At 52.9% G+C, this 23,454-nt stretch overlaps 1 protein-coding gene across 2 annotated transcripts; it reads left to right on the top strand.

The window, feature by feature from the left end:
* Window positions 1-293: 293 nt before the first annotated feature.
* FOSL2 (FOS like 2, AP-1 transcription factor subunit) lies at window positions 294-23,454 on the top strand. 2 transcript variants are annotated; one of them, XM_004418192.3, is made up of 4 exons: window positions 294-1,210; window positions 10,996-11,247; window positions 16,141-16,248; window positions 18,692-23,454. In XM_004418192.3, exons 1-4 carry the CDS (start codon window positions 1,109-1,111, stop codon window positions 19,208-19,210), a joined length of 981 nt encoding a protein of 326 aa, XP_004418249.1. In that variant the 5' UTR covers window positions 294-1,108; the 3' UTR covers window positions 19,211-23,454. The 2 variants fall into 2 exon arrangements, with proteins under 2 accessions (XP_004418249.1, XP_014636961.1); XM_014781475.2 differs by lacking the exon at window positions 294-1,210 and adding an exon at window positions 3,244-3,334.

The following is a 23,454-nucleotide window of genomic DNA, read 5'->3' as shown; positions in this document are numbered from 1 at the left end:
AGGGCTGCCTTGGCTCCCCCAAACCGCGCCAGCGGTCGGCTCCCACCCCCGCCACCGCCTTCCTTCCTCGCGCGGAGTGTGCGGCTGGCGTCAGCGCGGCCAGGAGCCGGGGCAGGGAGAGGAGCTCTATGCCCGCCTCCTCCCGCGCCTCTTTCTCCTCCTCCTCCTCCCCCCGCCTCCCCGCGCGCTCCTCCCTGCAAGGTGGAGTCTTGGGGTTGACGTGAGTGAATCCACATGGTGGGGGCTGGAGAATAAAGAGTGTGGAGTTGAACTCGTGCCATTGTAGTGACTCATCTCGGGCTGAGCGCAGGGGCTCCGAGCGAAGCAGCGAGCAAGCGAGCGGCGCTCGGCGGGGACAGAGAGAGGGGGAGAGAGGCGCGGACGGGCGAGACTGGCCCGTCCGGGAGCGGGCGCCGGGGAAGGGGTGCAGGTCCGGGCGCCGGAGCCACGGCACGGGGAGCGGGGCCGCGTCCCTCTCAGCGCCGGCTCAGCTTGAACCCCACGGGCCGCGGGACGGGCGCAGGCTGCCTTCTTCTCTTAGACAAGTGTCCGAGCCGCTCCGAAACTCCGGCGGCGAGTCGGCCACAGGAAGTTTATTCTCAGCTCCTTTTCTAAAAGGAGGAAATAGAAGTTTCTCCAACCGGGCAGCCTTTCTTTTCGCCTTTTTTGTCCTGACTGAAATCGAGGGCCCCCAGATCTGGCAGGGAAAATTGCCAGGGTCCTATTCTTTTTTTAATTTCCAGCTTTTGCCTGGGCCGGAGGTCCCGGCTGGGCTCCTGCTGCGCGCGGGGGCGGGAGGGCGCGCGCAGGGGAGGGACTGAGGGACGCGCCGACTTTTTAGAGGGAGGGACTGGGTGGACAACTGGTCCCGCGGCGCTCGTAGAGCAGGAAAGAAGTGCAGTGCGAGGCACTCGGGGGGCACTGTTCCCGGGGTGTCGTCGCCTCCCGGTCCGTCCGCGGTCGCCGCCGAGGGGAAAGAGCCCCGGAGCAAAGACTAGAGCCCGAGGCGCGGCCGGCAGGGAGCGAGCGCGCAGCAGCCGGTGCGCGGCCGCGGCGAGGGCGGGGGAAGAAAAACACCCTGTTTCCTCTCGGGCCCCCACCGCGGATCATGTACCAGGATTATCCCGGGAACTTTGACACCTCTTCCCGTGGCAGCAGCGGTTCTCCTGCGCACGCCGAGTCCTACTCCAGCGGCGGCGGCGGCCAGCAGGTAGGTTCGGGGCCCGAATGCACCTGGCGGCGCGGGCGGACCCCCGCCCTCTTCTCGCCGCCACTGCCTCTTTTGCTTTCTTTTCCCTTTCTTGATTTGGCGAGAAAATTCCTACGTGCCACTGTTGTAAAGTCTGGATTTTCGTCTTGTCCTGCCTACCCCTCTTACCCCCACGCCACCACTTTTTTTTTTTTTAAACTGGAGCGGGGAGTGGGCTCGAAGAGCCAACAAACCCTTTCCTTCACACTACATCTCATCCAGACAAGCTCCAGGAATTACAGGCCACCTTCCCAGGAGCCTGTTACCTTCTCTCCCGGGAATCCCGCCCCCCTTCCCCTCTCTCTCCCTGGTAGGCAAAAAAATCTTTGCACCCACTGGCCCTTCCCGACATCCAGGGACCCTATTCCTGTGGGAAAGCTCTCTCCTTCTCTTCCCCCATTCTCCGTCAGTCTTAGTTAATTTCTGAAAGAGGCTGAGGACTCGGAAACATGGTTGGGCTCCTTCAAGTAATCCGGAGTGAGGGCGAGGGTTGCCGCTCTGGGAATCAGGTGCGAAGGTCAGGAAGGAGGAGGTCAGCCTTGATTGGCTCGGGCGGCGCCTGTGTGCCCTGCGCCCATACATCTCCTGTGAGGGTCGGACCAGGAGCCTGCACTAACACCAGAAGGGGCGCCTTCAGTGTACAGGGTACCTGAAGCAAGGACGCCTGCAGAAAGAAGTGGGGGAAAGGGACCTCCTGGGCGGTTCTGGAAGCAGAAAAACAACTTGTTTCTAAAGCAGCCGAACTGGTTTGCACTGGAGGGGTTGTGCATGCGATCTGTGTGTCTATAAATTCCAGAAAAGTGCTGGTGGGGTGGTGGTGCTGGTGGGGTGGTGGTGCTGGTGGGGTGGTGGTGCTGGTGGGGTGTCTGCCCTCTGCAGCAGGTCCCCCCCAGGTCTGTGAGGGAGCTGGCTTAACACACAGGGCCACTACAATCTGAAGCCCTCCTCAGTCAGGATCTGCTGAGTGTCCAGCCAAGTTGGCTGCAGCACGAATGGCTCTGGTAAGGCCGTGGCCTTGGCCTCTAGAAACCAGCCAGCCAGGAAGGGCTGGGGTGGGCTTCCAGGGAGGTATGGACTCTGCTGGAGCATAAAATGGAAACACAGCTCTCTTTGGGATTTGAAGAGGGATACCTTGTTCCAAAGTAATTCCCCATACCTGGTGAGTCCCCTAAATGGCTTCTCTGTGTCTTTCCTCTACTTCCTCTGGTGTCCCCATAAGCACGCACTCTAGAGAGCCTCGTGTGTGCATTGAGGGTGCAGTCAGTGCACCCCGTAATGAGCACCAACGTGATGAGTTTCAAATCTTGTCCCTAAAAGTGTTTGGTTTTGTTTGCTTTCCAGCCCCATTGGTGGTTTGTATTGAATCCAAATACCATTAGGCAAAGGGTTGGAGTCATTTATACCCATTCCCTCACTCTCCAATTCAACAACCCCCAAATGTCCCTCCCTTCCTCCCGGAATCAGGAAGGGATCGTTTGATTTCTTGTCTGTTCCTTTCGTTGCCATTTCTGTGGCAGTCATCATTGAAATATTACAGTCTTGCGGCCTGGCTTTGCTCAGACCCGGGGGCCTGGATGGGAAGTCAGACCGGACATCAGTGCCCCGATTGAATAATCTGTGTCACTAGGGCTTTGAGCCCAGGATGTGAGCAGAGGCAATTCCCTGTTTTGGAAGAAAATCAGACAGGAAACCAGTGCTAGGAAGAAGGAAGAGAACTTGAGTCCAGCAGAGTGTAATGGGGCCTCTTTACCGAAGCAAAAAGCAGCTGTTGGCTAATTCCTAGCATGCTGTAACACATGAAGATTTTGCAATTAGTAATAACCAGTGCACGGGGTTCTCGCATATACGCCTGCCCGTTCAGCCAGGCAGCTTCCAAACCAGAGGGATTGGCAAAGTCACGCCACTTTAGACAAGTTTCTCAGCCTGTCCACTCCTGGCGGGGGTGGGGTGGGGTGGGGTGGGGTGGTTTTTTCCATCATCTCTCCAACTTTGAGCAAAGCTGGTCTGCGGTCCTAAGCACCAACTTGAGAGGCTTTTGTTACTTCACAAGTCTTTGCTGTGACCCCACCCGATCCTGGGCTCAAGGTAACTTTATTACATATGAGATAAAACCCGTAATCACTTTATTTCTCTCAGCTTCCTTCACGGGGCGACTTTCTGGGCAGTTAGCGATGGGCCTTCGTCCTTTGTGGCGTCTCAATGGACCAATCAGTGGAAGAGAATTCACTGGTTTTTCCTTGGGCAAGTGGATATGATTTTTTCCTGATCTCTTTGTTTATAGGGTCCAATATTCCTGATAAGTTTGTTGCTATTTACTCAACCCAGTACTTTCCTCCCCTCTCTCGCTTCATAAAGCTTGATCCTCACACATGGCCATGAGTTCCAGTGACTTGGGGTGAGGAGGAGCAGATAATTCTTTGTGAAAACCTCTGTTCTTGTGTACGGCAGGAACTTGAAGCATGAGAAATATTTCCTGTTCCAGTTATAGTTTTAATCTCAAAGGTTGGTCTTTGGTGATTCTGTTTTGTCAGTAATCGTTGCACACGCTTCCCCCTCCTGGCTGTTTCTTGTTGTTGTTGTTGTTGTTTTCTCTGTCTCCTAACTTTCCTAGGAAAATACCTCCCAGATAGATGCCCTGCCTGGCTGCTCGACTATTACGGTTTCAGGCCCTGAGCATTACGCAATCCAGCCAGTTACACAAACACAGGTCATTTCATAACTTGTTTTCATCAGCTGGGCCCTCTTTTAATGAAAAAACAAAACAAAAACAAGACCCAGAACTTTTCCAAGGCTGCCATTTGTTCCTCAGATAACTTGTGAAAATAAATCAATGGGGACAGTTCCTTTTTGGAATCAAGGAATTCCAAACTAGCCCTCCTCTTCAGCAACCACCCTTTCCCAAGACGCGCGTGCGCGCACACACACACACACACACACACACACACAGAGAAAATTCCCCAGAGTGAACTTTTGCCAACTGTACCAGGCTGGGACATTCCTCACATCAAAGAACTTTTACCAGAAATGACTGTGATTCCCAAGTCAGCCCCAATCATATCTCTCTAGTGCCCCCTATGGGACATTCTTAGAAGAACTATCTGGGAAATGTATTTTTCCAGCCCCAAAGACTGTTAACTTGGTGAGTTTTCGGAATTCTTGGGATTTTTTCTTTTTAATTCAGGACAAATAACTGCCATATATTTAACAGTGGTTAGCTAGGAACTGCTTGACTATAAAATGCAGTTTCTTTTAAAATTTTGTTTTGTTCTAAATAAAACCTGCTTGAAAAAGGAGTGCTTTTTTTCCTTTCCCTATTATGATGTCCGTCTGTTCATTAGGCTGCCAGCACAATGTCTTCAAATTCTCAAGGCTTGTTTTCTTGATGTGTTTGTATTAGGACACTGGGAATTGTATGTGTGCCGGAGTGGGGTGGTGGTCTTCAGAATTGGTGGGAAGGTGGGAGGTTATATTCAAGGGTCTGGTGCTTTTTTTTTTTTTTGCTTTTGCTTTGATCTTACAGATGTTGTAGATTAGGATCGAACAGAAGGTTATCCCAGGAATTTGTTCCACTGATTCTTGATGGTGGAAGTCAGCATCACTGTTTCATCATAGTGAAAGGGATGAAATAGCCATCATGTATTGTCTGAGTAGCAGTTGAATTTTCCTGTCCAAATCCCTGAGTGCATTTCCATTACTTTATTTCTGCCCACCTTATTATTCAAGGTGACTGTCAAGTTAGTGGCCTCATTGTTTTTCTTTTCTATCTTAATCCAAACCCCCCCAGAAATCATACATCCAAATCACTGTTGTCTCCTTCATAATTGTTCCTCGAGGAGACTAAATACTTATTTGAATGCTGTGGCTATTAGTCAGACTCAGAAAGGTTTTACAACACCCGTCTTTTGGAATTGCCTTCAGCAAATTCCTTTGAAATCCTCCCTGCTAACAAATCTTTGTCCTTTGAAGGTGAATTTGATATTTGGAAATTGTCAAAAGATCAGCACATAAGGAGCCACGTCTGACACATAAGGTCTGGGTGATCCGACTGGGTCCAAAGCAGAGTGTGACCCCAAGTCCTGTTAGTCTCAGTCTCAGGGGTCGGCCTGGGAGGGCAGTCACCAAGATGAGGCTCAGCAAAGCAGGCAGCTTTGCCATCTATACTTTAGATTTTTTTCCTCTGTTAAACAGGAATAAAGATACTGCTTTTGAGAATTCAGGAAGCTAACTTCTGGTCTATTTGTGGAAAGAAAGAAAAAAAAATAGTGTCATTACTTTGTGGGTCTGTCTCATCCATGTTGTATGTGGTATCTTTTGGTGGCCACATTTCAGGATGACGGCAGCTGCCCTGATTGAGGCAGATCTATCTGTTCCAAACCCCACTTGGTAACTCCAACCCTCTTGGACTCACTGGGCCGGAGAGGGAAGATGTAAGAGTTCTCCGGCCCAGCACCGTCTGAGCCCTGACTTGGCCACACTCCCCTGCTGTAGTTGTAGGGAAGATGAGATGGCATGCCCTTCCCATCAAGTGCAGAGCTGTCTGATGGTTGGTGGGGTACAGAAGTGGTCCACAGAATGGTGGAGTGAGTTCCCTAATGCTTTGGAGTGGAGTTTCTGGCTAAAAGGGCCCTGGGAGGAAACTCCACATCTGCCACTTTCTTCTTTTCCTTGCTTTTTCTTTTCTTCCCTGCTGTTCTTCACCCTGGCAGTTATGTGACGGAGGATAGTGTGGTTCTTTCAAATGAACCTGGGAAAGAGAAGAAGGTAATAGGAGGCAAGTCACCAGAGGCAGTGTTTGTATCCTGTAAAATTTGGAGAAATCATGTCTTATTAGCAACCATTTCCATTGTGGCATAAGTGGCTTTCCTCAGATGGGAATGAAAGGTCAGAGGTCAAAGTGATGTCCAGTGCAGAATCTGTGAGGACTGGTTGAAATCCATGTAGAAGACTTTGGAGAATATCCTGAGTTTGGTATAAATATAGAGCATTTGAGTCAAACTCGACCTCAGCAGGGGTATTTTGGGGCATAGGAGGCAACATTTGCCCTTACCCTCTTCTCTTTCCCTGAGCCAGTATCCTGGGATGTTGGGATTTCCCTTTTTCCATGATGGGCATCTAAAAGGGGGATTCTTAAGAGAAAGAACGGAGTCCCTTCCCAGACATGCACAATGAGACCTACCTGCCTGCTGAGGCCTGTCACGGGTATTCATGGGGTTCATGGCTTGAGTGCTTGGCGGCCCAGTGGAGAATCAATCTCTTGGAGAAATGCCTAGCCAAGGGGATGGGCCAAGAAGATGAACCCTGACTTCCATCTCAAATGCCATCTCTGCCCAGCTCAGCAGTTTCTGGGATAAGCCCTGCCCCATCCATGTCTGCAGGAAATGGGAACCCAACCCTACTTTCTATAAAAGGCCATGGTTGTGAGCCTCATTTATGAATCCAAGGCCCTGCTGCAGAGTTCAGAATGGTCATCTTCCCAAATCAGCAACTGCTAGGCTGCAGGGCCCTCTCTGACCTGATAAAGTTGGGTGGCCCTAGGGTCCTGTTCTGAGCTGTCTTTGGGAGGAGGCAGTGGGAGGAGGCCGCACACACAGGGTGCTGCAGGATAAAGGAGGTTCTGAGGCTCAAAGACCCACTGCAAGGCTTGTAGGGGCTCGAACTTCGGCTTTCGGGTCTGGAGATTCAAGTGATGCGCCAGAGTCCCTCCCTTGACCCCTGGGTTAGAGGAACAGTTCTGATTTTTGCTTTCTCGTTTCCTATCTTTATTCTTTTTCCCCCAACCTGAGCATAGGAGATGAGAGTGATCCTCTAGGACAAGAGTTGCCAAACTATGGCCCAAGTATTTTTGTAAATAAGGTTTAATGAGACACAGGCACGCCTATTTATTTATACATTGTCTGTGGCTGCTTTCATGCCACAATGGCAGAGTTGAGTGGTTGCGACAGAGACTGTATGGCCCACAAAACCTAAAATATTTACTATCTTGCCTTTTACAGCAAAAGTTTGCCAAACTCTGCTCTAGGAGGTCGGTGGGGGCCGGTTTGTCCTTTTATAGGCATTCTTGCCCACCCAGAAGTCAACAGGATGACACAGTTAAATAAAGTATTTGGAGGCTCTGCCAGGCTGGAATCCCACACAGCCATCCAACATCTTCGATACTGTCCCTGGAGGAGGAGCTTCCACGGGGGCTGGAGAGCCCTGGGGAGTCAAGTGAGGTCCTGGGTTACCTCCTCTGTCCCCTGCTTGCAGCACACACCTGGGCTGCAGCAGGCATCCAACTCCCCTAATGCCCGCGGCTGGGAAACCCTCTCTTGGTTCTGTTCTGTGTTGATCCATCTGTAGAGGATCATGATTTATCCCCAACATGACATTTGACTGATTCTTGGGTCTGTTGGCATAGAAGAATGCCAGGCTAACTTCTGGGACCACAAACTCCTAAGCTCACCTCCTCTCCTACCCAGTGTCACTTTCTGAATAATACCTTCTGAGTTGAGACAACACACATCTGCCAGATCGCACTTAAACTTTTGTGTGTGTCTCAGGCTCCTCTGGGAGACAAAAGCCTCCTTTATCAGAGCCCCAGTTCCCTCTGGTGATGGGACATTGTTTTCCTTGCAGTTTAGAGCCAGAGTGTTACCCAGATGGCTTTACCTCCCTCTGAAACAAGTTGTACATGCATTTAGAGGCAGTCATTACCTACTGCCTTGTTTTTATTGCTGTCTTGTTTTGTCTAGACCCAGCCATTGCTGCGAGGAATCTGGCTGGTGGCCGGGGAGCACATTCTGTAGACCTGCCATCACAGAGCCAGTGGACTGGAGGGCCCCAGAAGGGATGAGAGTCATCTGCTTGTTCCTAAGGGGTCTTAATCTCCAGACTTTGCTTCAGGTTTTTTGCTGGCTTCCCCTAGCCTGAAATGGATGCCTTTTTGTTTGTGGGAATGAGGAGTGAATTTCTTGGGTGCTTTCCTGAAGGGAAAGCTGACAGTTCCCCACAGAGGTGGAGGGTCACATTAAACCATCACACAGAATGCCTCGCCTGCTTTTCAAATCCAGAACCTGACTTGGGGAGAGAAACAGAATAAAAATGTTGGGTGCTTCCCAGGAGTGGGAAGCTGCCAGTTCTCCCCAGAGCCACCCCGTGCAGAGTGCGCAGACACAATAATGATGTGTGATAATGGTGGTGATGGTGATGATAACGATGCCACCTTCCACTGGTTTGGAGCAGCGTGTCTCAACCCTGGCTGCGTGCGCATTAGAGTCTCCTCAGGCGTTTTTTAAAAACACCTTATCAGAACCCCACCCCAAACCAGTTATTTTAGAACTCTAATGGTGAGGCTAGCTCCGACGTTGGTGTTTTTAAAAAGCTCTTCAGCATATTCTGATGTGCAGCCAGGGTTGAGAACCACGTGTGTGCTTCTATAGCCTATGATTACAAGTAGCTACTTAGTTAATCCTCAGGACAATGCATTGAGTTTGGTGTTAGTATTCCCCTTTATGGATGGGGAAACCGAGTCTCCAGTGATTTGTCAAGGGCAAAGCACTTAGTGGCTGAGCCAGGCCTCAAATCCAGGTCCCCCACTCCTCCCATCCAGCAGCCCAAGAGAATAAGCCGTCTGGGCCTTAGTGCTTCTGCAGGTACCCAGCCGCACCCACGTGTTCTCAGTACTCTGCCTCCTCACAACCCATCCCTGGTTGTCTGTTTTTTCTCCCTGAAGATCATTTCTCACTTGGATCTTTCCTTGTTCACTGCACCCTTCCCTCCTTCACACAGGCACACCTATGCACACCTGCTGCTTTTCTGTCAGCTCCTGATAAAAAGTCCAGTTGTCTTTGCCTTCAGAGGTGCAACTCAGAATCCATCGCGCTGGGTAGCTCTCCTCATGGAATCCCAGAATCCACTGCACTGGCTAGCATTCCTTATGGAATCCCAGAATCCATTGCTCTGGGTCATTCTCTTCACTGAATGCCCTTGGCCTGGGGCCCTGGGCAGTCGGGAGGTGAGGCAGCCACATTCCACCACCCAGACTGGAGGCAGACAGCTGGCAGGGGAGGGAGCAAGGAAGGGTCCCCAGCTCCCTAAGTCAGCTTCACTTTATTTACACACAGGAACCCAGCTGCTGTCATGGGGGCAAAGACAGTGGTGGTGGCAGCTGCCATTGCCACTGATACTTCAAATCCTGGTTGGTCTGATTGAGCCAGAAGAGGGGGGATGCTGCGGCATCCATGCTAATGACAGCAGGATTTCATTTGGAGTCAAACAGACCGATGGGGCCTACTGGGCGAGAGGGAAGGTCTGTAGGGACCCTTGGCAGGGATGACCTGATGCTCTGTCTGGGGAAGTAGGTGTGAATACCAGCACTCGGGGGGCTGGATTTTGGGGAAGAAAGAAGCAATGCTCCAGAAGGTTGTGTAGCACGGTGCTTGAAAGCTCCGGCCTCTTTGTCAGGCTGAACTGGATTTGAATCCTGACCCCACTGCTTATTAGCAGTGTGGGCTTGGATAAGTTACTTAATCTCTCTAAGCCTAAATTTCTGTCTCTGAAGTGCTGATAATGGTGGTTCTTAGCTCAGAGGGAGAACTGATGAGATCATCCGGGTGAAGCACTGGTACGGGGCCTGTCATTAGTCAGTGCTCAGTAGCGTGAGTTACGATGGTTGTCATCGCTTCACCTGCCAGGTTAGGGGAGAAAGGATTTGCAGAACTTTTCTGTGGAAATGGGAATCGTCTGAGGAGGAGGATTCCGTTAGGGGAGCTTTCCCCTGCAAAGCTGGAAGCGGAGGGTCCTTCCTGTCTCCCTCCTCCTCTCGCTTTCTAGTAGCTTCCCTGAAGAAGGGTCCAGCTCAGCTGCTGAGGAGCACAGCACGTTTTAGCTTTTGTCCTCTGTCATCATCCCATATTTTAAATAGAATGCTTCCTGTGGCATGTTCCAGAGAGCTCTGCAATGTGGTCTGGGCGTAAATGAAGAGACGGAGGGAAAACTCTGAGCCAGCAGCACCAAAGCTTCCCACAGACACATCTGTGAACACGGAGAGATAGCTATGCAGAGCGGTAGAGAGAGAGGCGGGGTGTCCGCCCCCGGCAAGATGGGGGTGAAGGGCGAGGAGGAGGGGCAAGGACGGCAAGGGGAAGTCTAGCCGCAAACACTACCGCTTTCCAGACTCATGGGTTGGAGGACACCTTTTCACGGACCTGGTCTCACCCTGACAGGGTCACAGCCCCATCCTGAACCTGTTTGGAATATGACAAAAGTGGGCATAATAAGCTTCCTGGTGATCTTTGTTGCTCCAAAGCTGTTGGCGTGCAGATCTCCTCAAGGTGTCCTGAGCTGGTTCCTGGGGAATAATTGGCAGGTGACTCAGAGGCTCGGGATGCCTAGGTGGATGCCCTCCTGCAGATGTGGGCGTAGCTGGCCTGGAGGGCTGCAGAGAGGGCCTGCTGAGTGTGAACAGCTAGGGACCACATCTGTCCTAGAAGTCACTGGGATATGACCGCATCCTCCTGAGCCACCTGGGGCTCCCAGGACCCCATTCAGGAAGTGGATCCGACCTGAGGCCCCAGAAACAGTTAAGATCCCCCTCATTCTCGGATGTGCAGGACCTGTCTGGAACTTGTCCAGGGAAGCCCACCCGGTGTCCTGAGCTTGCCCCCCAAGCACTGATCCTACTTTCTGCTGGTTTTTACCTCCTGGCTCTGCTTATCCTGTTCCGCTCAGTATTTATTGGCTCAATCGCATTTTTCTCCTCATTTCAGAAATTCCGGGTAGATATGCCTGGCTCAGGCAGCGCCTTCATCCCCACCATTAACGCCATCACGACCAGCCAAGACCTGCAGTGGATGGTGCAGCCCACGGTGATCACCTCTATGTCCAACCCGTATCCTCGCTCGCACCCCTACAGCCCCCTGCCAGGCCTGGCTTCTGTCCCTGGGCACATGGCCCTCCCGAGACCTGGCGTGATCAAGACCATTGGCACCACCGTGGGCCGCAGGAGGAGAGATGAACAGGTATGGCTCAGACCAGCGTAAAGGAGCCACGTTGGTGGCTTTCAGGGCCTCATAACATAGAGCGTTTTTCTGCACACTGGTGGGGAGCAGGGTTGATGTTCTGGGAGCCCTGGGGAGAAGAGGGAGCCAGGGACGAGGAGCACATGACCCTCATCATTGGGGGCAGAGCTGGAGACCCGAGAGTCAAGCCTGGATCTCACCCATGTCCCTTGATCTGAGTCTCAGTTTCCTTGGTTGCACAATGGGGATAATGGGATGCCAGCCAGGACTTGTTGCTGCTCGAAAGAGATCACGTATTGGAGAGCACGTTGTAAGTGGTAGGGTGTCAATGGGAAGGACTGTCAGGACCTGCCGATAGTGGTATCCTCTCACCCTTGGCAGAAAGGCCATGGAACAAGCAGCCGCGAGCCCTGGCTGGGAGCTCTTAGCCCTTAACTCTCTCCTGGTATCTGGTGTAGACAACGCACCCAGCAGACCTAGAGGGTCATGCTCAAGGCTGGTACTGCCCACAGTCCTTGCCCTTCTGCCTTGGTGTCCCAGGCCTCCAACTCAAAGCAGAAGCCCATCTCAAGTGCCTGGAATGCACGTTCCAGAAGCTCAGTGACTCTGGGGTCTGAGGAGTCTGCTTAGCTACTTTAGCTGACTGGGGGTGAGGGTGGGAGGCCAAACATCAGCCTTTTTTTCCCTCAAGGGGCTCAGCTTTGAGAAGGAGTCAGCCTGGCAGGGAGGGATGCCAGAAAGTGGTGGGGCCTCTGTTCTTTAGGCAGCATCTACCCAATATTCAAAAGGCCCATTGTCTGTATCAACAGTGAGCCAGGGCAGCGGTGGGCCACCCGGTGCCAAACAGAGAAATCGGAATCACGCGTAATTCCAGAAAGGAGGGAATGAGCCTTCAAAGAGCCCCACCTGTCCCCCTTCACAGATAACACAACCAAGGCCCAGACACACCTACCTGGGGCCACTCAGCAAGTGAATAGGGAAGTCTGGACTAGAATGCAGTGCCCTGGACTCCCTGTACAGTGCTCTTTCTACAGCTCCATGCCACCATGAGCCAGAGAAGGGGAAATACTTTAGCAAAGGAATCCGTTTCTCAGATGGAGGAGTGCTCCAGTTATTGCGTTGGAACCCTCCCCATTTTACCCACAGTCAATCTCCACTCTGGGATCCCCTGACCCACAATGTTCCAGCGCAAGGACCTTTCAAACATGGTCCCAGTGGGTAATCGTGGGTCCAGTGCCAGTAGTCCCCAGGATACCTAGAATCACAAGGATTGCTGCTCCGAGGAGCTGGAAGTTTTCGTGGGAGCCCTATTCCTCTGAGAACAAAGCTGGGCCTTGTATCCACTCTGTGCTGGTTGTGTTAACAGCAGGCCCCAGTGCAGGGCGACATGGGGAAGTGTGTGTAACAGACACTGTCGCAGATACAGCAAGCGGCCAGTATTCCCCTCACCGTTGCTGAGCATAATTGTAGTTGTAATGATTGCAGTAGCAGTGACCATCATGTCCTTTATAAATAGGCCTCCTTCACAGAGTCCAAGGTGCCTAACTTTATGGTCACTGGTGGGCTGCATTCTCCCTGTGTGTAGGTGACCCCTGAGTGAGAGCCAGGCTTGTGAGGGACTCTTTTGGGATAGCGGGACAACAAAGCAAGATGTGCTGAACACTCTTCCTTCTTTTCTGGGCCTAACTTACACCAAATTTAGAAGTCTGTATCTGGAAGAGATACAGTGTAGATAGAGCAAGCAAAGATAGAGCAGCAAAGATAGAGCTTTTCTAATTTTCCGTCTGCACCCGTTTTACAGACGAGCAAACTGAGGCCCAGCAAGAAGAGGGCCCTGTCCAGGTCACACAGCGAGTTAGTAGCAGAGCCAGGGCTTGAGTCCGCCTTACTGACCTTGACCCTGTGGGTTTCCCACCACAACACCTAGGTGTGCCCTAAGACAATCTGTCTGGAGAATTTCCTTCCTTTTTTTGAGACGGAGGGAGAGAACCAGGAGCATTTTGTCCCACGTCAGTTAGGAGTTCAGACGATCATCCGGCAGCTTGGAGGAAGCCTGGGCGGAACATCCTAGAACCTTGGCTCTTTGGGTCCTAAGGCCTCCGGTCTTTTCTCTGAAGCTCACTTCCGCCTTCCTGACCTCCCCCAGGGGGAGGAGCCTGTTACCAGGAGCCAGCCTGCTGCCTCACTGCCCTCCTCCTGCTGGAGGCTCCCTCTGAGGCCAGTGCCGGTGACTGAGAAGGCAAGGAGGGGAGGGTGTGTGTGGCTTGTGGGTGGGTACGTGGTGGTGCTGACACACTCAAGCTGTAACCATGTGGATGTCACTGCCCCTGAATACTTCCTATACTGACAGCTCCCACAAGTTGCCCGACACCTCACCAAATAGGAGAAAGACTTCTAGGCCAATTGGGAGGCCAAAAGTTGTCCAGAAGCTGCCAAGGGGTAAGGGGAGGCCAAGATAGACCACAACCACCTCTCTGTCTTTTCTGCCTCTCATCAGTGGGAGGTGAGAGGGGCTAGCTGGGCCTCAAGTCCTGAAGCCAGGACTGCAGCAGGGCCATCAGGCTCTCCTGGTAATTATGTTGGGCTCAGGTTGACAGGTTTAGGAGCAGCAGGTATTCAGGGCCTCGGCCAAGTGGCCTCATGACCTCAGTCGGGCAGCTGATCCCCACACAGAGCAGGGTGCCTGAGTCTGTGGACTCTGGGGCTCCAGTCAACGTGGACTCTTTCAGAAAAAGCATCAGAGAGGAGTCCTCTGAACTGCATCGTCTTCTTTCTAGCACTTTCTAGTTTAGAGAAGGCTCTCATACTGTGTCTTACCTGATCATCACAGAAACTTTGTAGAAGGCAGGGCAGGTCCTATTAATCCATTTTACAAATGGAGAATCTGAGGTTCAGTGACTTGTCCAAGGCCACAGACATGCTGTATCTGACTGTTGCTCCCAGTCTGCCTGGTATCTCTCAGAAGAGAGGATGTGGAGCCTTTGGCCCTCCCAGGGAGACGGAGGATTTCAGAGGCTGGGACTCAGGACGGGCTTGAGGAGGAACGGGGAGCTAGGACTCAAAATTTGGGACTCTACGACCAGGTCTTTGGAAGGAACCTGAAGACTAACAGGGATGTCACAAGCTGGATGGGGTCGGTGCACCCCACCTGGAGGCCGCTGCAGGGGTGAGAGACACAGTGAGGGAGGAGCTGTTAAGAGAGGGAAACTGGGCCTTGTCCTTCATGATGAGGACGTCCTTGGAGTAAAGGAGGTCCCCAAGGAGTAAAGGAGGTCCCCAAGGCAGACGCAGATGGGCAGGAGTACAGCTCAGCTGAAGCCCTGGGGGGCAAAGCCCTGAGGTACCAGGAGGCCCTGGAGGTCTCCCCAGCTTGCCAGCTTCCTGCCTCCTTCTGGGCCACACGCCTTGACTATTGGAGGAGGATTTGAAAATCTAGAAGGCATGATGAGCTTCTTTGTACTCAAATGGTCTGACGCCTTGGAGAGACTTCAAGTCTGAGCAGTCAGTGGGCACGTTTTTCATGCCAGTGTTTGGAGAATTAGATGTGGGCTCTGGCACCTTGGGGCCATGGGGTCACATCACTGTGGACAGGGATGGGATTGCCATCTTGGATGCTCTGCCCTGCTTTGCTGTTCAGGACATCACAGCAACAGGGCTACAGGGAGTGTCCTGGGGACTCTGATCTGGGTCCAGCCAGGGAAGTGGCTCCCGCCCTCACAGGGTGGCCTGCAGTCAAGGCAGCTTCTCTCGATGGGGCAGCTTCTCTCGCCCTCTCCAAAAGTGGCTTTGGCTTTTTTCCTGTGTGTCCATTGAGGGCAGGACCCAGGTCTTATTCCCCTTGAATCTTCTAAGCCCCCAGCACAGCACTTGGCACAAAGGAGGTGCACTGTTAATGTCTGATAACTGAATGGGATGGTCTTTCCTTTTGAATTTGAATTCCTTTCTGTCTTGGCCCACAGCCATCTCCTCATGTCTCCTCCACCTGCGAGGAGCGTTGGGGTCCCAGCTCTGGTGGGCTCTATGTAAACAGAATGTCCGCCCTGCTTAGTGGAGCAGTCACAGGCCCCTAACCGGCCTCAGTGTAAGGAGCTGGATTGTAAGCTCACGGAGCATTTTTGTTTGGTTTGTTGACAAATCTCAAACCCCTCTGGCGGTGCCTTGTACATAGAAGTGCTCCATTGTTGAGTGAAGGGATGTGGTGGGCAGCAGGGTTTAACGTGCCCGAGGGCACCTCCTCCTCTTGCCATCCTGTCCAGCCCAGCGCTGTGCCAGACACACTGGTGAGGGCTCAGGTTGAACTGTGAGTGGCTAGCACTCAAGGGCTGGCAGAGGAAATCAGTGGTGGGGTGGCATCCTTGGCTCTCCCTCTGGCAACGGAACATTCCCCCCTGGCTGGTTCTTACTCTGGGCCCAGTTACTTAACCACATGGGGATAATGAGGCTTGCAGAGCAGGCAGGGCAATGGGGAGGAGTAATTAGCCAGGGTTTGGAAGAAGCTGCTTAAGTGGGTGGGGCCAGGCCTGGCTGACACAAGAGGACTTTGGGGGAAGCAGTCCCAGCTCCTCCTCTCTGGCCTTGGCACTGAATCAGGGCTGACATCTGCCATCATGCTTGGGCTGGTGAGTCCCTGACCCCTTTTTGCCCTGTTCTCCCTTCAGACACGGGATATCTCCTTCCGGGGTGGGTTCAGCTCCCAGTGCTCTCCCAGGCAGCCAGACAGCGGTGAGCTGCATGTTCTGGGACCTCTGTGCCCCACCACACTCCTCTTGCCTTCCTGCTTTCCTCCCCAGTCCCACAAGGTCTTCTTGCCCTACTTAAAATGCAGTTAAAAAAACAAAAAGCCAGTGAACCATTTACCTGAACCTAATCAGGATGCTCGACCTTGGCCTCTAGCTGTCCCCTGAAGAGGAGGAGAAGCGTCGAATCCGGAGGGAGAGGAACAAGCTGGCTGCAGCCAAGTGCCGGAACCGCCGCCGGGAGCTGACGGAGAAGCTGCAGGCGGTGAGGAGCTCTGTGTGGGGTGGGAGCACTTGGGTGGGCCGGAGCAGGAGCTCCTGGCCCTCCCACCCCTCTCCTGGCCCACTAGTGGCCTACAGATGAGTCAGTGGAGACAGAAACATTCCTTCCTTTGAGTACATGGGTTAGCAATGCCCTGATTAAAGCAAAGGAGAGAGGGAGGGAGCTGGCCTTTGGCCCCAATCTGGGCCCAGAGAGAGAATGGGACAATTTCCTCAGGCCTAACACCATTTCTCACTCAGGGCCTGAGTGTTTCCTGCCCTCAGACCTGCTGGGGCTCCTGGGTGAGGAGTGGCAGAGAGTGTTGGCATCACCAGGCCCCAGGAGCCAGGGCAGGCCCAGAAGTGTCTGCTCCAGGGCTACTTCCCACGGTTCCAGCCCCCCCCATGCCTACTGCCAGCAGGAGTGACCCAGCCTAGCTTAAGCAGTCTAGTTTGGGCAGGGGGAAGGCTGACTGTCTGGGCTCCTTCACCTCTGCAGGGGTCTCGATTCTCTCTGGGTCTCGTGGAGATGGGTCATGTGCCAGCTGAGCGGTATTGTCTTGGGGTTTTCTCACATCCTTCATGGGCAGGAGAGTTCCCCACTTCTGCTATGAGCCTGAAGCTGTGGCCTCGGTACCTCATTCTGCCCTTGTGAGTCACTCTCCCCTGCTGCCTAATTGCCCTCACCTGGGGGCCCTTGGCCCTGCCCTTCCCTCTCGAAAGCTTGACATGACCAACGTCACGTAACTCCCTCCAGAGCCTACGTTACAGGATGGGCCGTATGCCATGTGGAGGAGGCCTAAAGCCAGGACTGACTCTCCTGGGTGGAATGTTTTCAGAGTGAGCAGATGAGGGAGACTCTGTCGGTGGGCCTTACAATGACCAGCCAGGATGGGGCTTTGGAAATCACAAATTGCACATCCTATCACTTTATTTAATCCTCCCGGGTACCATCCACCTGCTTCAGCTTCCCTTTGTCCACCCTGGAGCCCTCGCTCTTGGGTGTTGGATGTGTACTGCGTGAATTCCATGAAGCCTATGGTAATGTCCAGCGGAGGTGTTAGTTAGAGATGGCAGGATGAGTGGGGTTTCTCCGATGCCGGTGAGGCTGATCCATCAGTGATCAGCACTCCACGGGGAGACTCCCCCAGGAGAGCCCTCCTCACTGCTAACCTTTCAAGGAGCCAGGCCGTCTGGGTCTACGCTGGGCGCTTCTTACCACCAGGCCCAGAATAGCCCCGCCCTCTGAGGCCCCTCTGCTTTCCTCCCTCCCTCCTCCAGAAGCCTCACACCCTACTCCCCCGCCTCCCCACCCCCGACCCAGCCACCCAGGCCCCTGAGCCACATCCTCCACAGGAAACCTCTCATAAGCTCATGACGTTCATCAGACCCTTGAGACAGATGGAAACTTTTTTTCACTCCGGAATATGCTATACTGTGCTTAGTGAAGCTCGGGCCCATATCATCTCGTTCTTGAACAGGAATCTGTGTTAGGGAAAAAGTTGGGGGGGAGGCTGGTGACACACACCTTTTCATCCATATCTAGTCCCTCCATGTGCATTCACTGCTTCTCTGACTTTGTATAAAGGGAAGGGGCTGAGGTCCTTGCAGCGGGACCCTGCCATCCTCACATGCCCGCTCAGGCTGCCAGCTTCCTCGTCTGTTAAGCACAGATGAACTGAATGTTCTCCCAGGTTCTGTGAGTCCTGAAACACGTGCTTCAGAAATTAGTGCAAAAGAGGGAAGAGGGGCTGGGATGATCCAACCGGGAGTGACGGAGCACTTCCTACAAGCCAGGCACCGTCCCAGGCGTATGTGTAGACAGCTCCACTGTCGTGCAGCTTCGAGTTGAGTGTGTATCCACAGGCAGGCTGCTTGCTGTGCTCCCTCCCCCTCCAAATCTCACTGTTACTCACCCCCTCAGGGGTGCCCAGGGGGCGTCCTGGCATCAACGCATATGGACTCTGAAGTCAGATACACTGGGGTCAAATCTAGGCTACCCCACCTGCTTGCTCTGTGACTTTGGGCCGATTATTAAACCTTTCTGAACCTGTTTCCTCATCTGCAAAAAGGGTTAATGATAATGCCTGCTTCAAAAAACTGCTAGAGGATTGAATGAGATCATGCCCTGGAATGCTGAACACAGTGCCTGGCACAAAGTAAGCACTCAATCATAGCAGCTACAATGGTTATTTCACCCTGCTCCAAGCTGACTTTCCTCCTTTCTCAATCTAGAGCTTTAGAAATAAAGGAATCTTGAGCCTCCAGGTGACTCGGAACAAGTGGGGGTCTGTGGCCAGGTGTGTGAGCTGGCTGCTTTCACGGTCAGTCTCTGAGGACATTGCTGGTTTTCTCTTTCTTGCCTGGATTTCAGCTGCCCCCCTGCCCTCCCTCCAGCAGGTCCCTGGCAGGTCGCTGTCCCTTACTCATCTGTCTTTCCCCCATAGGAGACGGAGGAGCTGGAGGAGGAGAAGTCGGGCCTGCAGAAAGAGATTGCCGAGCTGCAGAAGGAGAAGGAGAAGCTGGAGTTCATGCTGGTGGCCCATGGGCCCGTGTGCAAGATCAGCCCCGAAGAGCGTCGATCGCCTCCGGCCTCCGGGCTGCAGCCCCTGCGCAGTGTAGCTGGCGGAGTAGGTGCCGTGGTAGTGAAACAGGAGCCCCTGGAAGAGGACAGCCCCTCGTCCTCATCGGCGGGGCTGGACAAGGCCCAGCGCTCCGTCATCAAGCCCATCAGCATCGCTGGGGGCTTCTACGGGGAGGAGCCCCTGCACACCCCCATCGTGGTGACCTCCACGCCTGCCATCACTCCGGGCACCTCGAACCTCGTCTTCACCTACCCCAGCGTCCTGGAGCAGGAGTCGCCCGCGTCACCCTCCGAGTCGTGTTCCAAGGCTCACCGAAGAAGCAGTAGCAGTGGGGACCAGTCATCAGACTCCTTGAACTCCCCCACTCTGCTGGCTCTGTAACCCAGCTCCCAGTGGGTCCTCGTCACTGCCTCCTTCCCAGGGACCAGCACCTTCAAGCGCTCCAGGACCATGAGGGCAAGAGGGGGACCCTGCCAGAGAGCTTCCTGGCTCTGGGGAGACCCAGGTGGGATTTGGCAGTGAGGCGTTGGAGGACTTGGATGATCTCTTGGAAGTCATGGGACCTCTTCCCTCGTTCATCTTGCAAAGCAAATCCTGTTTCTTGAAAAGCCTTGGAGAACTTGGTTTGGTGGACTCAGGCATCTCTCTGGCTTCTGAAGAGCCTGAAGCTGGCGTGGACCGTTCCTGTCCCTTTGTTACGCTGTGTCTCTGGAGTGATGGTGTCCTTCCCCACCCCACCAAGCATGCTCAGTGCCTTTTGGTTTCACCTTCCCTCTATTTGCCCCTTCCTTCCCCCAGTGTCAATTACACTGCGTCTTGGTTTTTATCAAATTTGCCATGACATTTCATCTGGGTGGTCTGAATATTAAAGCTCTTCATTTCTGGAGATAGGGCAGCAGGTGACTCTTCTACTGGGGCTGACTTGTCCAGAAGGGGACAGTCAATGTGCAATACAGAACCTTCCCTCCCCTGACACTCCCCGGTTCACCACCATCTCCAGAACCACCAGCAGGGCTCCCTGAGCTCTCAAGGAGATGCCACCATCGCCGGGAGGCTTGGAGGACCCTTCCTCCCCATCCTTGGAGACGGCTCTTGGAGGAGCGGCTTGGTCAGAAGACAGGGTGTGAGTGAGACAGCCGGGGCACAGGTTGGGTTTGCCAAATGCCTAATTACCAGGCCAGGAATAGTGCCAACAAGCCACACGAGTGTTCTAGCCAGCTTCCCTCACCCAGTGTCTTGAGCAGACGTCTGCTGTAATTACTGCCTCGCCATTCTGCCCCTGGACCCTTCTCTCCAGACCAGGGAGACGTCCCTCCCTAGGAACCACACATCACTCCAAGTCCCCACCAGCTCTGCCTTCCCCTGCCTGGCTCTCAGGGTGACGCCACCCATGGAGATTTAATGAGCGTGGGCCTGGACCCTCCCCAGATTGCTGCCAGGTGGCCCCTCCCCAAGCCTCAAAGGAGCCTTTGCTGTGGATGAAGAGGCAGAGGAGGGAGGAGGGAGGCACTGGAGGGAGATTCGCCTCACAGCAGCCCCGGCTCCTGGCTTGCTCTGCCCTGGCTGCTGCAGGGCCTTTTCTACCCTCGTGGGCATCTGCTGCCTGATGGATCAAGTGCTTTCTCTTTTATACTGCCCGCCTCATCCCAGTGTGCTCCTCAGGTCCAGTCAGCCAGCTGTGAACAGCTGGCTGGGAGCTGTTGCTATGGCTTTGGGCTTATGCGCCGCTCCTGGGAGCTGCTGAAATCGGAGATAAGATGTGTTGCCTCCCACTGCAAAAGAGCTGCCCCCTTCCCATGGGGTGGGGGTGGGGTGGGGCCGGGGTCCTCCTGCCTCCCTCCAGAGCTCAGCATAGCTCAGCGAGATCCCTGCCTCCCACTCTCTGAGCCTTTTTCTCCTCAGGGCATAGCTCCTGCTGATCTTCCAGAACTGGCCTCTGTTGGGCTAGCGCTCTGAGGGAGACCTCACTGTTGTGATTGAGCTCTAGAGATCATTGTATGATAACTTAAAACTATATAAATATTATTTAAATCAAACCCAGTGGGGCTTAAATTGCAAAGTTAGACTCGGGGAGAACGGTGACACCTTCACTCACCTGTTCCCTTCACACACCGAGGCCTCCTGTGCTGGACCTTGTTAATGTCCGTCACCCGCTTACCGTGCGCCAGACACACAGAATGGAATGACATGCGCTTAAATACACAGCCTGCCATGACAGGGAGTGACGTGGGGAAAGACAGGCCACACAGAGAGAGCAGATTAAAAGAAGAAGGATTTTGTCCAGAAATACTTAAAAAATGTTATTTCCCACATTCCTCCTGGTTTCCAAGAGGTTCTGGGAGGGGCATGCCTAATCAGACTGGGTAATCGGGTTTCTGGCTGCAGATTAATCAAAGAAGCAGAAGTCAGCCAGGAGTAGCAGGAGATGGGCAGAGAAAACTGGGGCGCACTCAGCGCTGAAAGGCTTAGTCATCTCAAGAGGTATTTGTGGCCGATTGGGAGCAATTTGCTTCTTTGTGCATATATATATATATATATATTTCTTAAATGAAGCTGCTTTCTGGTGTTTTATTTCTAAAAGTCCCTTATGCCCCACTGTGCACAGCACTGATCTTAAGGCAGATCACAATCTGTGACTTGGGGCCAGGCTGGACATTTCCTGAGACCGAGTTTGGCTTTAGTTCAGGTTTCAAGCTGCCGGCTTTGGGACTGGCAGAAGGCAAAACTCAGCCACCCCACAGGGCTTGGGAGGCCTCCAGGCTGTGTTCCCATTCAGGACCCTCTGGCTTTGTTCTAGGCAGTGGTCTGGCTTCCCCAAAGCCAGAGGTTATTTGGGGAAGGCTGAATATCCACACCTAAGTCATGAGCATATCCTCAGTTACTTCCTTCTGGCTTGTTCTCCAAGCTCATGCACACACACCCCCTTGCTCCAGAATCACCAGATGCCAGGCCTGCTGCTTCCGTCTCCGTGGCCCCAGCTAAGGAAGCAGCTGCAGTGGGGGTGCCTCCGTGCCTGGGCTGGGAGCTGCTGTGCTTCCCCTGTGTCCCCAGCCGTGAGGCAGCTGGTGCACACTCCAGCTGGGCTGCAGGCAGCTCTGGGATGGCATAGGGTAGGCGCTCCTTGACGGGCTAGTGTGAAACAGGCAGTCCTCTTGGCCACCTGGCTGGCCCTTCTGGGAACAGTCCTCTTCTTGGCTGGGCGGATGGGGACAGCTGCTGGCACAGGAAAGAGAGGGGACCCAGGTGAAGCTTGGGAAATTGCTGGAGCCAGCTCTAAGCAGGGAATTCACTGGGGAGGTTTTCAGGAAGAAATCGTTGTTCTGCCTTTGGGAAAGGCCAGGTGTGTCCACAGTGGCCAGTCACACAAGCTTCTCAAAGCCAAGAGCCATCAGAGGCTGCTGCTTCTCTTTCTCAGGCTTTGGGGAAAGGAGTCTCCTCTCTGCTACCACTTGGCTCCGAGCGTCAGAGTGGGTGGAACTCTATAAGCATTGGGACTTTTCTCCCCTTTCCTTGATGGACCAACAGTGCCCCTTGCAATCTCACCCTTTAACTTTCGGATTGATTTCCTTTCCTGATCAGACATATGTGTGGCCCCTTTAAGAAGGAAAAGAATAAGCACCTACTATGTGCCAGGCACTGTGTTAGGCACTTTTATATATATACCCTCTTTAGGATGAGACTTAGAGATGAGGGCAACCCTTATGAAAGGCCCCCAAGTAATGGGTAAACAAAAACACTTGGAGGTGAGAAGGTCTTTCTTCAAAGATCCAAGGCAACATTGCCTTCAGTCCGAGGTTTGTTTCAAAGACTCATCCCCTGCAATTTCCTCTCACCTCTGAACTTCTTTCCCCTCTACCTTGTGATGTGCTCCTTTGCGCTCCTTTGATGGTTGGAGGGGTAACCACAGTCCTTATAGAATTTGTGGACCAATAGGATGTGGTGTGTGTAACTTTCTTTTAAAAGCTTAAGGGGTCTTGCTGCTTTCTGCTCATTGAGTCTTCTTGGCGTTCATCTGAAAAGCCAGCATCTCACTATTTATTGACAGGTTGGGGTGTGTGTGTGTGTGTGTGTGTGTGTGTGTGTACATTTCCAGGTGTGCCCATGTCCTCCTGCTGCTTTTAAAAAGGAAGCCCAGTCATCCCCCTACTAATTTGGCATCTTCCCATGCTTCTAGTGTTTTGGCCATCCATCACTAAAGGGTTGTAATTTTCCAGTGCTGACATGTTCAGGAGGGGCTGGGTCAAATTTTGAGCGGGGTATGGGAAGGGGAGAGGGAGAAGAAATTGACATTTATTTTATTATTTATTTTAAATGTTTACATCTTCGTGTTGTACCAAGACCGAATAGAAACAGATAGCATTAAAATACTCAGTTCTTCTCTCCCTCTCTTTCTTCCTTATTTTTTTTTTTTAAATTTAGGCTAATGATGCTTTTTTGTTTCTAAAAGGATTTGTGACTTGTGCTGTGTAAACTGTATAAAAAGATTCTGTTTTTAAAGATGGATTGTCATTCCTCTGGGGACGGTGGTCACCGAGAAGTCTACATTGTAAGAGAATGCAACGAAAGATCCTGCCATGTTCCTCAAAAATTTTTTTCTCTGTATGATTAAAAGTTTATTCCATTGA

This window comes from Ceratotherium simum, chromosome 11 (genome assembly GCF_057802395.1).
Source record: "Ceratotherium simum simum isolate JZ-2026a chromosome 11, ASM5780239v1, whole genome shotgun sequence".
Taxonomy (NCBI): Eukaryota; Metazoa; Chordata; class Mammalia; order Perissodactyla; family Rhinocerotidae; genus Ceratotherium; species Ceratotherium simum.
The sequence above is the reverse complement of the archived record's forward strand: the minus strand, read 5'-3'. Positions and strand labels throughout refer to the sequence as shown.

Coding starts and splice junctions, on each gene's coding strand:
- FOSL2 (XM_004418192.3), top strand. CDS start 1,109: ATGTACCAGGATTATCCCGGGAACTTTGACACCTCTTCCCGTGGCAGC. Junction 11,248..16,140: donor GCAGGAGGAGAGATGAACAG/GTATGGCTCAGA, acceptor CTTGGCCTCTAG/CTGTCCCCTGAAGAGGAGGA. Junction 16,249..18,691: donor TGACGGAGAAGCTGCAGGCG/GTGAGGAGCTCT, acceptor TTTCCCCCATAG/GAGACGGAGGAGCTGGAGGA.